Consider the following 14,599-nt stretch of genomic DNA (forward strand, 5'->3'; position numbering starts at 1 on the left):
GCTAAATGACTGGAGGCACTCCGTACCTACGGACGACAGAGTGGGCGGACGCCTACTAAGGTTCAGCCACGTTTGGGTCGCAGTGACACGCGACTCTTGGGTGGCAGAACTTGTATCGTCCGGGTACAAGATAGAGTTTGTCGGACGGCCACCTCAGCGATTCTTCCGTTCGCGACTTTCCATAACAGATTCACAGGCGAAGAGTTTGTTACAGGCTGTAGCGTCGCTACAGCACAAAGGGGTCATCGCCCCAGTGCCGCAGAGCGAAGAGTCGCAGGGGTTTTACTCCAATCTTTTTTCGGTCCCCAAAAAAGACGGGACTGTGAGGCCGGTTCTGGATCTAAAGATCCTAAACAGATTCATCAGGGTCAGGCGATTCCGGATGGAATCCCTCCGCTCGGTCATTGCAGCCATGGATCCAGGGGAATTCCTGGCCTCAATCGATGTGCAGGATGCATATCTGCATATTCCGATATTCCCCCCACACCAGAGGTTCCTGCGATTTGCGATCGGAGGACGTCACTTCCAATTCGTGGCTCTGCCCTTCGGTCTGGCCACTGCCCCCAGAGTCTTTACAAAGATAATGGCGGTGGTTATGGCCGTCCTGCATGCACGGGGCATAACGGTGTTACCTTACCTGGACGACCTTTTGGTAAAGGGGCCGTCGTTTCAGGAGTGCCAGGACAATGTCAGGATTACTCTGGATACCCTGGCCCGTCTGGGCTGGCTGATCAATTGGAGCAAGTCGTCCTTGGTTCCAGCCCAAAAAATTGTGTTCCTAGGCATGATTTTCGACACCTCCCGGGGGCTGGTGATCCTCCCTCAGGACAAGGCGCAAAAAATCAAGCAAGGGATACGGAACCTTCTACAGCCGGGCTCCAGGTCCATCCGGTATGGCATGAGTGTTTTGGGCAGAATGGTGGCGGCGATAGAAGCAATCCCGTTTGCCCAGTTCCATCTCCGTCCGCTTCAGCATGCGCTCTTGACAGCATGGGACCGGAGGCTGCTGTCTCTCAGTCATCGGTGCAAGTTGTCTCCGCTGGTACGGAGTTCTCTCCGGTGGTGGACTCGCGACTCGTCTCTGGTCCAGGGGAAACCCTTTCCCCCGGAACAATGGTTGGTGGTGACGACCGATGCAAGCCTGCAAGGTTGGGGAGCAGTTTTCCAGAGTCACATAGCCCAGGGGCGGTGGTCCGTTCAGGAGATAGTTCTCCCGATCAACATTCTGGAGATACGGGCAATACGATTGGCCCTACAACATTTTCAGTGTTTCCTGAGACACCAGCCGGTGCGCGTCCAGACGGACAATGCTACAGCAGTAGCATATGTCAACCATCAAGGGGGCACGTGCAGCCAGGCAGCCATGCGCGAGGTCGGACTGGTACTACGTTGGGCGGAGAAGAACCGCGTGGTAATTTCAGCGGTGCACATCCCAGGAGTCGAAAACTGGGCGGCAGATTTTCTCAGCCGACAGGGGGTCGCGGCAGGGGAATGGTCCCTGCACCCCGAGGTCTTTCAGCAGATCTGCCAACGGTGGGGGACACCAGACGTGGACCTTATGGCATCCAGAGAGAATGCCAAAGTACTAAGGTTTGTTGCTCGATCCCTCGATCCGCAGGCAATCGCAGCAGACGCGCTGGTGCTCCCGTGGAGCCAGTTTCGTCTCCCGTACTTGTTCCCCCCCGCTGCCGCTGCTTCCAAGAGTTATCAGGAAAATAAGGAGAGAGAAGGTTCCAGCAATTCTGCTGGCCCCGGACTGGCCCCGGCGGGCCTGGTACGCAGATCTGGTCCAACTAGTGGTGGACGTACCCTGGCGTCTTCCAGATCGGCCGGACTTACTGTCCCAAGGGCCGATCTGCCATCCGAACTTAGGGGCCCTGTGTTTGACGGCGTGGCCATTGAATCTTGGCTGTTAACACAGGCAGGATTCAGACGCGATGTGGCGGCCACGATGGTGAGTGCCCGAAAGCCTTCCTCGGCGAGGGTGTATCATCGAACTTGGGAAGTTTTCTTCCGTTGGTGTAGGGATCGTGAAGTGGCTCCTCTGGTTTTTTCGATCCCCAACGTACTGGCTTTTCTACAGGCAGGGCTGGACGCAGGGTTGGCCCCGAGTTCCCTCAGAACGCAAATCTCGGCCCTGTCGGTACTTTTCCAACGAAAAGTCGCTTCCGTCTGGCAGGTTAGGACGTTTATGCAAGGGGTCGCACATTTAGTACCCCCCTATAAGGCGCCGACGGAATCATGGGACCTGAACTTGGTGCTCAGAGCCCTTCAGGAGGCCCCTTTCGAACCATTGCAAGAGGTATCCTTGCCTTACCTGTCCAGAAAGGTCGTTTTTCTAGTAGCCATAACGTCTATTAGGCGGGTTTCGGAATTGGCGGCCTTATCTTGTAAACCACCGTTCCTAACCTTTTATAAGGATAAGGTAGTTTTAAGGCCAGCTCCCCCCTTCTTGCCGAAGGTTGTGTCTGCATTTCATATCAACGAGGACATCGTCTTACCTTCGTTTTGCCCGGCACCGGTGCACAGGGTAGAGAAGGCTTTGCACACCCTGGATCTGGTAAGAGCCCTTAGGAGGTATGTGACAAGGACGGCGCCATTCCGCCAGACAGATTCTCTATTCGTGGTTCCAGAGGGACGGCGGAAGGGGCTCGCTGCGTCCAGAGCGACTTTGGCCAGATGGGTTCGCCTGACGGTCCAAGAAGCTTATCAAATCAGTGGCACGCCGGTTCCGGCAGGGATCAAGGCTCACTCGGCACGGGCAGTGGGTGCCTCATGGGCACTACGACACCAGGCTTCAGCGGAGCAGGTATGCAAAGCAGCTACCTGGTCCAGTTTACATACGTTTGTCAAACATTATAACGTACATACCCAGGCATCCTCAGATGCAAGCCTGGGAAGAAAGATTCTCCAGGCAGCAGTTGCGCACCTCTAGTCAGGGGCGCAAATTAGCATGGATTGGGTGAGCTAAGATCCCGCCCAGAGGACTGCTTTAGGACGTCCCACAGTCTCTGTGTCCCCCAATGAGACGAAGGAGAAACATGGATTTTTGTGAGTACTCACCGTAAAATCCTTTTCTCCGAGACGCTCATTGGGGGACACAGCACCCACCCTATCAGCCAGTTGGCATTTACTTATTTTGAGTTTTACAATTCCTTGTACAAGGTTTAGGGTGACCCCTTTTTCAGACATATAGTTTCTTGCCTGAGTTTAAGGCGCGTTCTCCTACTGCTTATGCACTAAACTGAGTTACGCCCGGCCTAGGGGCGAGGGTGTATGCGGCGGAGGAGGAGCTAACTCTTTTTTTGTACACTTAGTGTCGGCCTCCAGGCGGCAGAAGCACACACCCACAGTCTCTGTGTCCCCCAATGAGCGTCTCGGAGAAAAGGATTTTACGGTGAGTACTCACAAAAATCCATGTTTTTCCACCCCTCCCCCTGATCTCCAGGGTCATGAGGAAGATCAAACAAGAGGGAGTTCCAACCATCCTCATCGCGCCAGATTGTCCCAGACGTACATGGTACGCCGACATCGTTCAACTTACAGCAGACGCCCCCTGGCATCTACCCAACCGTCACGACCTTCTGTTTGAAGGTCCGTTCTACCATCAGAATTCAGGGGCTCTCAATTTGACGGCATGGCCCTTGAAACCTGGATTCTAACCCAGGCAGGGTTCTCACCTGAAGTCATTGAGACCATGATCAGGGCAAGGAAGCTAGCCTCCGCCAAGATTTATTATCGTACCTGGAGAGCTTTCTTTTCCTGGTGCGAATCTTATGGACAAGTCCCACTCCTTTATTCCCTCCTGAAGGTCCTAGGTTTTCTTCAATCGGGCCTAGACGCCAAACTATCCCTAGGCTCGCTTAAGAGTCAGGTGTCAGCGATTTCGTCCTTTCTCAAAGGCGCATTGCTACCAATCCGCAAGTAAGGTCTTTCCTCCAGGGAGTTGCCTGATTGGTTCCTCCCTACAAACGTCCGCTGAAAACGTGGGACCTCAATCTGGTCCTGACAGCATTGCAGGCACCACCCTTCGAACCCCTTAAAGAAGTTCCACTCAGCATTCTGTCACAGAAAGTGGTTTTTCTAGTGGCAATCACCTCGTTATGCAGAGTGTTGGAATTGTCAGCACTTTCCTGCAGACGGCCTTTCCTAGCCTTTCACCAGGACAAGGTGGTTCTCCGTACAGTACCATCCTTCCTTCCGAAAGTTGTATCCAACTTCCACCTCAATGAGGAAATTTCACTGCCATCCCTTTGCCCGGTTCCGGTTCATAGAGTGGAGAAGGCTCTGCATACGCTTGACCTCGTCAGAGCATTGCGGACTTACGTGTCCAGGACTGCCCCCTTCCGGAGGCCTGATTCCCTCTTCATTCTTCCGGAAGGCAGTCGCAAGGGATTGCCTGCTTCCAAGGCTACCCTTGCCAGGTGGATCAAGTCCACCATACATGAGGCCTACCGACTTAACGGTTCCCCTCTTCCGGCCGGTATCACGGCACACTCTACACGGGCAGTAGGGGCCTCCTGGGCCATTCGGCACCAGGCTTCGGCACAAGTGTGTAAGGCAGTCACTTGGACTAGCCTACACACGTTTACGAAACACTACAGTGTTCATACCCAGTCCTCAGCGGATGCGAGCTTGGGTAGACTGGTTTTGCAGGCGGCAGTGCCCCAAGTTTAGGGACCTGCTAGCACAATATTCGTCCATTGCTTCCCACCCAGGGACTGCTTTGGGACGTCCTATGGTTCTGTGTCCCCCAATGAGGCGACAGAGTAAAGGAGATTGTGTACTCACCGTAAAATCTCTTTCTCTTAGCCTTTAATTGGGGGACACAGCTCCCACCCTGTTGCCCTTACGGGCCGTTGTTACGGTTGAGTTCTCATATTGTTCTATGAGCTCGTACATAGTAGCCTTCTTACAGGCATGGTTATGTTGTTATTGTTCCGTTCCTCCTAATGCTTTTGCACAAAACTGGAGAAGGCTGACGCCATGCAGGGGTGTATACTGCAGAGGAGGAGCCATAGTTAATCTTTTTCAGATTATGCATAGTGTCGCCTCCTAGTGGACAGCAGCATAACACCCATGGTTCTGTGTCCCCCAATTAGAGGCTAAGAGAAAGAGATTTTACGGTGAGTACACAAAAATCTCCTTTTTGCATGGTGCCCCAGATCAATGTCGATTGGCAGTCATTTTGTATTACTTCCATTTTCTTACTATTGCACCAACAGTTGTCTCTTCACCCAGTGTCTGACTTATGGTTTCGTAGCCCATTCCAGCTTTGTGCAGGTCTATGCTCTTGTCCCTGACATTCTTATAAAGCTCTTTGGTCTTGCCCATGTTGTAGGGGCTAGAGTCTGACTGATTAATTGAATCTGTGGACAGGAGTGTTTTATAAAGGTGACTACGTCAGACTGCTGTCTTTAATGCAGGTAACAAGTTGATTAGGAGCGTCTAACTAGTCTGTAGGAGCCAGAACTCTTAATGGTTGGTAGGGGATCAAATACTTATTTCTCAATGCAAAATGCTAATAAATTTATATAATGTGATTTTCTGGATTTTATTTTTGATAGTCTATCTCTCAATGCTAAAATTAACCTACCCTTAAAATTATAGACTGTTCATGTCTGTGTCAGTGGACAAAGTAACAAAATCAGCAAAGGATCAAATAATTATTTCCCCCACTGTAGATTGATAATATATATTTTCTTTCATCCATTTAACTGTTTAACGGCAGCCAATCCACGTTGGTGGCAATTAGTAGATTATTGTGAAACACAGTTTTTTTATTTTTATGCTTGGAAATAAATGTTATATGTGTGTGCCCTGCTGCCCTTGAGTTGGTGCTCAGCTGTATAATGAGTCAGTTTCTTCCTGTTAAAAACCATATAACGGGTTCCTCTTAATTTTTAACCTTTTAGTTGTCTCAAGTCGAGAGGTATTATCCCTGTTTTTTTCTGGTCTTGCAATCTTGGGCTGAGACACCCCCTATACAATTGCCTCAATGGGCCTAGAAAGGATCCCAGGCCTGTCTGTTCAGGAACGCTGCCTGTTAGGACACAAGTGTAAAATAAAAATGTAATAAATTGAATAATAAAAGGTGCAAAAAGAATGCAAACAATTTGTATAATAAGGCATGTTACTGCACATACGTTGCTTTAAAACAAAAGAACCTACAATTAATATGTATCCATGTGTCCTTAATAAAGTCAGTCCACTATATGGGAGGGTATTCAGTTTAAAACGAAAATGTAATGGTGAAAATCTTATATTTTTTTTATTTTTCTATATTGTGCATACCTCCCAAATCTCTAAATGTCACCAAAAATTCTTCTGCATTAAAAAAAAATAAAAATAAAAATTATGCCGAGAAGCTGAAAAAAAAAAATAAAATTACATGTCTGTAAAGGCCCAAACAGGCCTTAAAGTTAAAGGTGTATTCAAAGAATAACTTCCTCCCCATCGGCGTCTGCTCTGCTAAAATAATACTCAGGTGTTTCTTGTAGATGGACTGCAGCCAGTCACATAACTACTACAGCACTCGTGACTCCTGCAGCCAGTCACATAACTACTACAGCACTCGTGACTCCTGCAGCCAGTCACATAACTACTACAGTACTCGTGACTCCTGCAGCCAGTCACATAACTACTACAGTTCTCGTGACTCCTGCAGCCAGTCACATAACTACTACAGTACTCGTGACTCCTGCAGCCAGTCACATAACTACTACAGTTCTCGTGACTCCTGCAGCCAGTCACATAACTACTACAGCACTCGTGACTCCTGCAGCCAGACACATAACTACTACAGTTCTCGTGACTCCTGCAGCCAGTCACATAACTACTACAATACTCGTGACTCCTGCAGCCAGTCACATAACTACTACACTACTTGTGACTCCTGCAGCCAGTCACACAACTACTACAATACTTGTGACTCCTGCATCCAGTCACATAACTACTACAATACTCGTGACTCCTGCAGCCAGTCACATAACTACAACAGCAATCGTGACTCCTGCAGCCAGTCACATTACTACAATACTCGTGACTCCTGCAGCCAGTCACATAACTACTACAGTACTCGTGACTCCTGCAGCCAGTCACATAACTACTACAGCACTCGTGACTCCTGCAGCCAGTCACATAACGACTACAGTACTCGTGACACCTGCAGCCAGTCACATAACTACTACAGTACTCGTGACTCCTGCTGCCAGTCACATAACTACTACAGCACTCGTGACTCCTGCAGCCAGTCACATAACTACAACAGCAATCGTGACTCCTGCAGCCAGTCACATTACTACAATACTCGTGACTCCTGCAGCCAGTCACATAACTACTACAGTGCTTGTGACTCCTGCAGCCAGTCACATAACTACTACAGTACTCGTGACACCTGCTGCCAGTCACATAACTACTACAGTACTCGTGACTCCTGCTGCCAGTCACATAACTACTACAGTACTCGTGACTCCTGCAGCCAGTCACATAACTACTACAGTACTCGTGACACCTGCTGCCAGTCACATAACTACTACAGTACTCGTGACTCCTGCTGCCAGTCACATAACTACTACAGTACTCGTGACTCCTGCAGCCAGTCACATAACTACTACAGCACTCGTGACTCCTGCTGCCAGTCACATAACTACTACAATACTCGAGACTCCTGCAGCCAGTCACATAACTACTACAGCACTCGTGACTCCTGCAGCCAGTCACATAACTACTACAATACTTGTGACACCTGCAGCCAGACACATAACTACTACAGCACTCGTGACTCCTGCTGCCAGTCACATAACTACTACAATACTCGAGACTCCTGCAGCCAGTCACATAACTACTACAGTACTCGTGACTCCTGCTGCCAGTCACATAACTACTACAGTACTCGTGACACCTGCAGCCAGTCACATAACTACTACAGTGCTTGTGACTCCTGCAGCCAGTCGCATAACTACTACAGTACTCGTGACACCTGCTGCCAGTCACATAACTACTACAGTACTCGTGACTCCTGCTGCCAGTCACATAACTACTACAGTACTCGTGACTCCTGCAGCCAGTCACATAACGACTACAGTACTCGTGACTCCTGCAGCCAGTCACATAACTACTACAGCACTCGTGACTCCTGCTGCCAGTCACATAACTACTACAGTACTCGTGACTCCTGCAGCCAGTCACATAACTACTACAGCACTCGTGACTCCTGCAGCCAGTCACATAACTACTACAGCACTCGTGACTCCTGCTGCCAGTCACATAACTACTACAATACTCGAGACTCCTGCAGCCAGTCACATAACTACTACAGCACTCGTGACTCCTGCAGCCAGTCACATAACTACTACAATACTTGTGACACCTGCAGCCAGACACATAACTACTACAGCACTCGTGACTCCTGCTGCCAGTCACATAACTACTACAATACTCGAGACTCCTGCAGCCAGTCACATAACTACTACAGTACTCGTGACTCCTGCTGCCAGTCACATAACTACTACAGTACTCGTGACACCTGCAGCCAGTCACATAACTACTACAGTACTCGTGACACCTGCAGCCAGTCACATAACTACTACAGTGCTTGTGACTCCTGCAGCCAGTCACATAACTACTACAGTACTCGTGACTCCTGCTGCCAGTCACATAACTACTACAGTACTCGTGACTCCTGCAGCCAGTCACATAACTACTACAGTACTCGTGACTCCTGCTGCCAGTCACATAACTACTACAGTACTCGTGACTCCTGCTGCCAGTCACATAACTACTACAGTACTCGTGACTCCTGCTGCCAGTCACATAACTACTACAGTACTCGTGACTCCTGCTGCCAGTCACATAACTACTACAGTACTCGTGACACCTGCAGCCAGTCACATAACTACTACAGTACTCGTGACTCCTGCTGCCAGTCACATAACTACTACAGTGCTTGTGACTCCTGCAGCCAGTCACATAACTACTACAGTACTCGTGACACCTGCAGCCAGTCACATAACTACTACAGTGCTTGTGACTCCTGCAGCCAGTCACATAACTACTACAGTACTCGTGACTCCTGCTGCCAGTCACATAACTACTACAGTACTCGTGACACCTGCAGCCAGTCACATAACTACTACAGTGCTTGTGACTCCTGCAGCCAGTCACATAACTACTACAGTACTCGTGACTCCTGCTGCCAGTCACATAACTACTACAGTACTCGTGACTCCTGCAGCCAGTCACATAACTACTACAGTACTCGTGACTCCTGCTGCCAGTCACATAACTACTACAGTACTCGTGACTCCTGCTGCCAGTCACATAACTACTACAGTACTCGTGACTCCTGCTGCCAGTCACATAACTACTACAGTACTCGTGACACCTGCAGCCAGTCACATAACTACTACAGTACTCGTGACTCCTGCTGCCAGTCACATAACTACTACAGTACTTGTGACTCCTGCAGCCAGTCACATAACTACTACAGCACTCGTGACTCCTGCTGCCAGTCACATAACTACTACAATACTCGAGACTCCTGCTGCCAGTCACATAACTACTACAGTACTCGTGACTCCTGCAGCCAGTCACATAACTACTACAGCACTCGTGACTCCTGCAGCCAGTCACATAACTACTACAGTACTTGTGACTCCTGCAGCCAGTCACATAACTACTACAGCACTCGTGACTCCTGCTGCCAGTCACATAACTACTACAATACTCGAGATTCCTGCAGCCAGTCACATAACTACTACAGCACTCGTGACTCCTGCTGCCAGTCACATAACTACTACAATACTCGAGACTCCTGCTGCCAGTCACATAACTACTACAGTACTCGTGACTCCTGCTGCCAGTCACATAACTACTACAGTACTCGTGACTCCTGCTGCCAGTCACATAACTACTACAGCACTCGTGACTCCTGCAGCCAGTCACATAACTACTACAGTACTCGTGACTCCTGCTGCCAGTCACATAACTACTACAGTACTCGTGACACCTGCAGCCAGTCACATTACTACAGTACTCGTGACACCTGCAGCCAGTCACATAACTACTACAGTGCTTGTGACTCCTGCAGCCAGTCACATAACTACTACAGTACTCGTGACTCCTGCTGCCAGTCACATAACTACTACAGTACTCGTGACTCCTGCAGCCAGTCACATAACTACTACAGTACTCGTGACTCCTGCTGCCAGTCACATAACTACTACAGTACTCGTGACTCCTGCTGCCAGTCACATAACTACTACAGTACTCGTGACTCCTGCTGCCAGTCACATAACTACTACAGTACTCGTGACTCCTGCTGCCAGTCACATAACTACTACAGTACTCGTGACACCTGCAGCCAGTCACATAACTACTACAGTACTCGTGACTCCTGCTGCCAGTCACATAACTACTACAGTGCTTGTGACTCCTGCAGCCAGTCACATAACTACTACAGTACTCGTGACACCTGCAGCCAGTCACATAACTACTACAGTGCTTGTGACTCCTGCAGCCAGTCACATAACTACTACAGTACTCGTGACTCCTGCTGCCAGTCACATAACTACTACAGTACTCGTGACACCTGCAGCCAGTCACATAACTACTACAGTGCTTGTGACTCCTGCAGCCAGTCACATAACTACTACAGTACTCGTGACTCCTGCTGCCAGTCACATAACTACTACAGCACTCGTGACACCTGCTGCCAGTCACATAACTACTACAGTACTCGTGACTCCTGCTGCCAGTCACATAACTACTACAGTACTCGTGACTCCTGCTGCCAGTCACATAACTACTACAGTACTCGTGACACCTGCAGCCAGTCACATAACTACTACAGTGCTTGTGACACCTGCAGCCAGTCACATAACTACTACAGTACTCGTGACTCCTGCTGCCAGTCACATAACTACTACAGTACTCGTGACTCCTGCAGCCAGTCACATAACTACTACAGTACTCGTGACTCCTGCTGCCAGTCACATAACTACTACAGCACTCGTGACTCCTGCTGCCAGTCACATAACTACTACAGTACTCGTGACTCCTGCTGCCAGTCACATAACTACTACAATACTCGAGATTCCTGCAGCCAGTCACATAACTACTACAGCACTCGTGACTCCTGCTGCCAGTCACATAACTACTACAATACTCGAGACTCCTGCTGCCAGTCACATAACTACTACAGTACTCGTGACTCCTGCTGCCAGTCACATAACTACTACAGTACTCGTGACTCCTGCAGCCAGTCACATAACTACTACAGTTCTCGTGACTCCTGCTGCCAGTCACATAACTACTACAGCACTCGTGACTCCTGCAGCCAGTCACATAACTACTACAGTACTCGTGACTCCTGCAGCCAGTCACATAACTACTACAGTACTCGTGACTCCTGCAGCCAGTCAATTCGAGCAAAAGCCGATAGGGAGGGAAGAGTTATTCTTAGAAATTCATTTCAAGGTATTAAAGGAGTAGTCTGTAATCTACGTGCCACAATAGGATTTATAGAGGGAGGATGGCCTCCCTTTCTGCATCCTCCTCTTTCAGCTACAGTGGAAATTGCACAGAATGACTTTGGGCCGGGTGCATTGGTATTAATGGCGGCATGCAATGCTTTATTTTCCCCTCTGTGATCAAACAAAAATAAAGTCTCTTTCGAATAATCGCCCTCATAACCTCTCCTCTCATTTAATCTATTCGGAACGTAATAAACATTGGTTTTATCTCTAATTATAGGTTAATTAAATGCACTGGCATATTTCATTATTGATGGAAAGGTAATTGGCGCGACCGCCGCTATTTACCATGTAAATGGATGCCGGTAAATAATTCAGTGAAATGTGTTGTCGTACATGAAATCTTGTTTTTTTTTTTTTACCATTTCCACAATTGCAGTCGCTTCTATTTCTTTGTGGCAGTGTCGCTGTATGGGGAAAGTTCACGTGGCAAACGATTTAGTGCACTTCTCAGCAGCTGAAATTAGTCAGGAGAGTGGCTACAGATGCGAAATAAAGCTGGAATATAGATTTTTTTTTTTTCCGGACGTAATGCACATTTCGTCTGTACATTTCATTAATGCAACTACTCCATTAAAACGCTCGCACGTTGCGGCCGACGCCATCCACTCTGTTAATTTTATGTCTTTCTGCTTTCAGTAATGGATGTGACCGACATAATTACTGGAAAACTTGACGATGAGGACAAACAACATTTTATACCTTTTCAGCCGTAAGTATCATTACACAGAGTTATAATTATGATGTACTTTTCCGTGGCCCTCATTTCCTCCCATGCTGAATATGACTCCTCTATGTTCTTTCCCTTATCATTTTCGCCGCACGTAAAATCTTATCTTGGATTCACACGGTCTCTGGTAGCGGATATGTTCACAGGAGGTCTCCTATATTTATGTTTTCAGATTAGGCGGCTTCTTTTCACCAGACATCATAAAACATGGTGGCAGCCAATGTCCACCAGAATTTTTGATAATTCTTGTTGGTGTTGGACCTTTGTCACTGGGGCTCTTCAGTGCTTGTTCACACATAGCTCTTTTGATGCATTTTTCTTTTTTAATGTCCGTTTTTTGGGTAGAAACAAGATACAGCGTTTTTCAGTAGCAGCAAAATGAATGCGATTTCCAAAGTCTCATTCACGTGATGAATGCAACGTGTCAGTTCTTTCATCACTTCACTGCAGCTTTACCCCTTATTAAAAAAGAGGATTTGAAGCAAAAAAAGAAAACTGATAAACTACGTGGAAGATGTTAAAAATTGGACCTCTCTCCCATACATATTAATGGTGGGCTACCTTTGACTTAGGCATCATTCACAAGTACGATTTTCACATGTTTTTCACGGATAGCACGCGTACCTGTTATAGTCTATGGGGCCATTCACATGTCCGTGATTTTTTTTTTTTTTTTGCGGATTGAGGGGTCTATGGAAAATCAGAAACATGTCCGACTTTGAGTCTAAATGCTAATTATGCAAATTGTCTCTTCAGAGAGGAAGAGGACTAGAACTCTAGTGCCACCTATTGGAAGTAGCAATCCTAAAAGTCAATGTCAACCCTTTAACGAGCCTTGTCACTTGACTTAGGATAAAAGCCAACCCAGAATCTCAATTTGCAGACACTGTGTTTCGGGGTACTGCCCCTCGAAATGCTAAAAACTGACCTGTCATTATGATTCTCCAGGTCATTACCGATACGCAGATGTCAAACATGGATAGATTATTTTTTGTTTTAGTAGTGAAACAAAAAACCCAAATTGTTTGTTTAAAAAAAAAAAAAAGTCTCCATTTTCCGTCGCCCGTAGTGCCTGCATTTTTCGTGATCTGGGTCTTGGCAAGTGCTTATTTATTCGGTCGTCCATGACAGCACCACCTGAGAGAGGGGATCCGCCCTTTAGGAACAGGAAACCTACAGATACAAAAAGGGTGGCACCTCTCCCACGCATCAGTTGGTTTCCTGTTCCTAGAGGACAGGACTCTCTACAGATCGTCCTTCATGGAATCTTCATTGAATACCCAGGCCGGCTGACCGACCCAGGTAGCGAGGGGGTCTCCTACCTCGGTCAGTGCGGGGTCCCTGGAAGCGACACGGTGGGGCCGGGTAGGTCACCACGGCAGTGGACGAAGCAGGTGGAGCAGGGGTCCGGTGGATGCCGTCTCCAAAGCCAGCACCTGGTATGTATGCCCCGGTGCGCTTCCCCAGGCCCGGTCCTTCCGGTCGGTGCTGTCCCCTGGCCGGGCTCATGGCGGCGGGCGCGGGGGGGGGCTGGCACTCCGGGCAGAGCTGCGCAGCTCCTTCGCGCGCGCTCCCGCAGGGCTCTGAGCGGCGGAAGTGACGCGGCGGAAGGGGCGGAGCGATAGCGCCGATACCGGAAGTCGGGTGCCGGCCGACCTCCGGCGCGCACCGCGGGTGCATGCCGGTCCGGGGGTCGCGCGGCGACCCGGCGCAAGGGGGGCCGGAGCATGGGGGAGGGAACGCAAAGCCGGGTGGGTGGTGCTATGGCAGGTTGCCTGCTGACCCGGACAGGAGGCCATATAAGGCAGATGGGGACGGCGCTGGGGTGCTTCTGAAGGCCCCAGCAATGGATACGTCGGAAGCCCCCTTAGTCCAGCAGGACGAGGCGCAGGAGCGGCCGCAGAAACAGGCCAATACGAGTAGCCAGCAGAAGAAACAGAGACGAACTAGCGACCAGAGCCGCGAAAGTTCCTCCAGAAAGGACCCCCCTGCCTCCCTCCGTGATCCGGTACCTGCCTCATCTGCATGGGTAAGAGATCTCCGTGAATGTACCCTGATGCAGTGTTCCCTTATGTTCTTTTTCAGGGGAAGAAGCTTACGGGAAAACAGAAACACAGGGAATGTGCCCTCTGTAGTTCCCCCCTACCAGATGGCCACCCTAAAAAGTTATGCCAGCCATGCATACGGCAGACGGTAGGAGTTATTAAGGACAGGGAGTCCAGGGGTAGATTGTCAGGCCCTTATACTCTCCCCCGTTTATGCAGGTAGCGGAAGAGACACCTGACTTCACTTCAAACCTGAGAGACATGATCAGGGCAGAAATGAAAGCTTTACC

The 14,599-nt window shown here is 49.1% G+C and overlaps 1 protein-coding gene across 1 annotated transcript in view; it reads left to right on the forward strand.

Moving 5' to 3' along the window:
• Positions 1–14,599, forward strand: part of DOCK1 (dedicator of cytokinesis 1) — a 495,500-nt gene that overhangs the window by 107,606 nt on the left and 373,295 nt on the right. The window contains exon 11 of the mRNA XM_073546335.1: positions 12,174–12,246. Coding sequence (XP_073402436.1) covers positions 12,174–12,246 — 73 coding nt within the window. The remainder of the gene's footprint in view (positions 1–12,173; positions 12,247–14,599) is intronic.

Source organism: Dendrobates tinctorius, unplaced genomic scaffold, assembly GCF_039654945.1.
Source record: "Dendrobates tinctorius isolate UK_male_01 unplaced genomic scaffold, ASM3965494v1 ptg000147l, whole genome shotgun sequence".
Classification (NCBI taxonomy): Eukaryota; Metazoa; Chordata; class Amphibia; order Anura; family Dendrobatidae; genus Dendrobates; species Dendrobates tinctorius.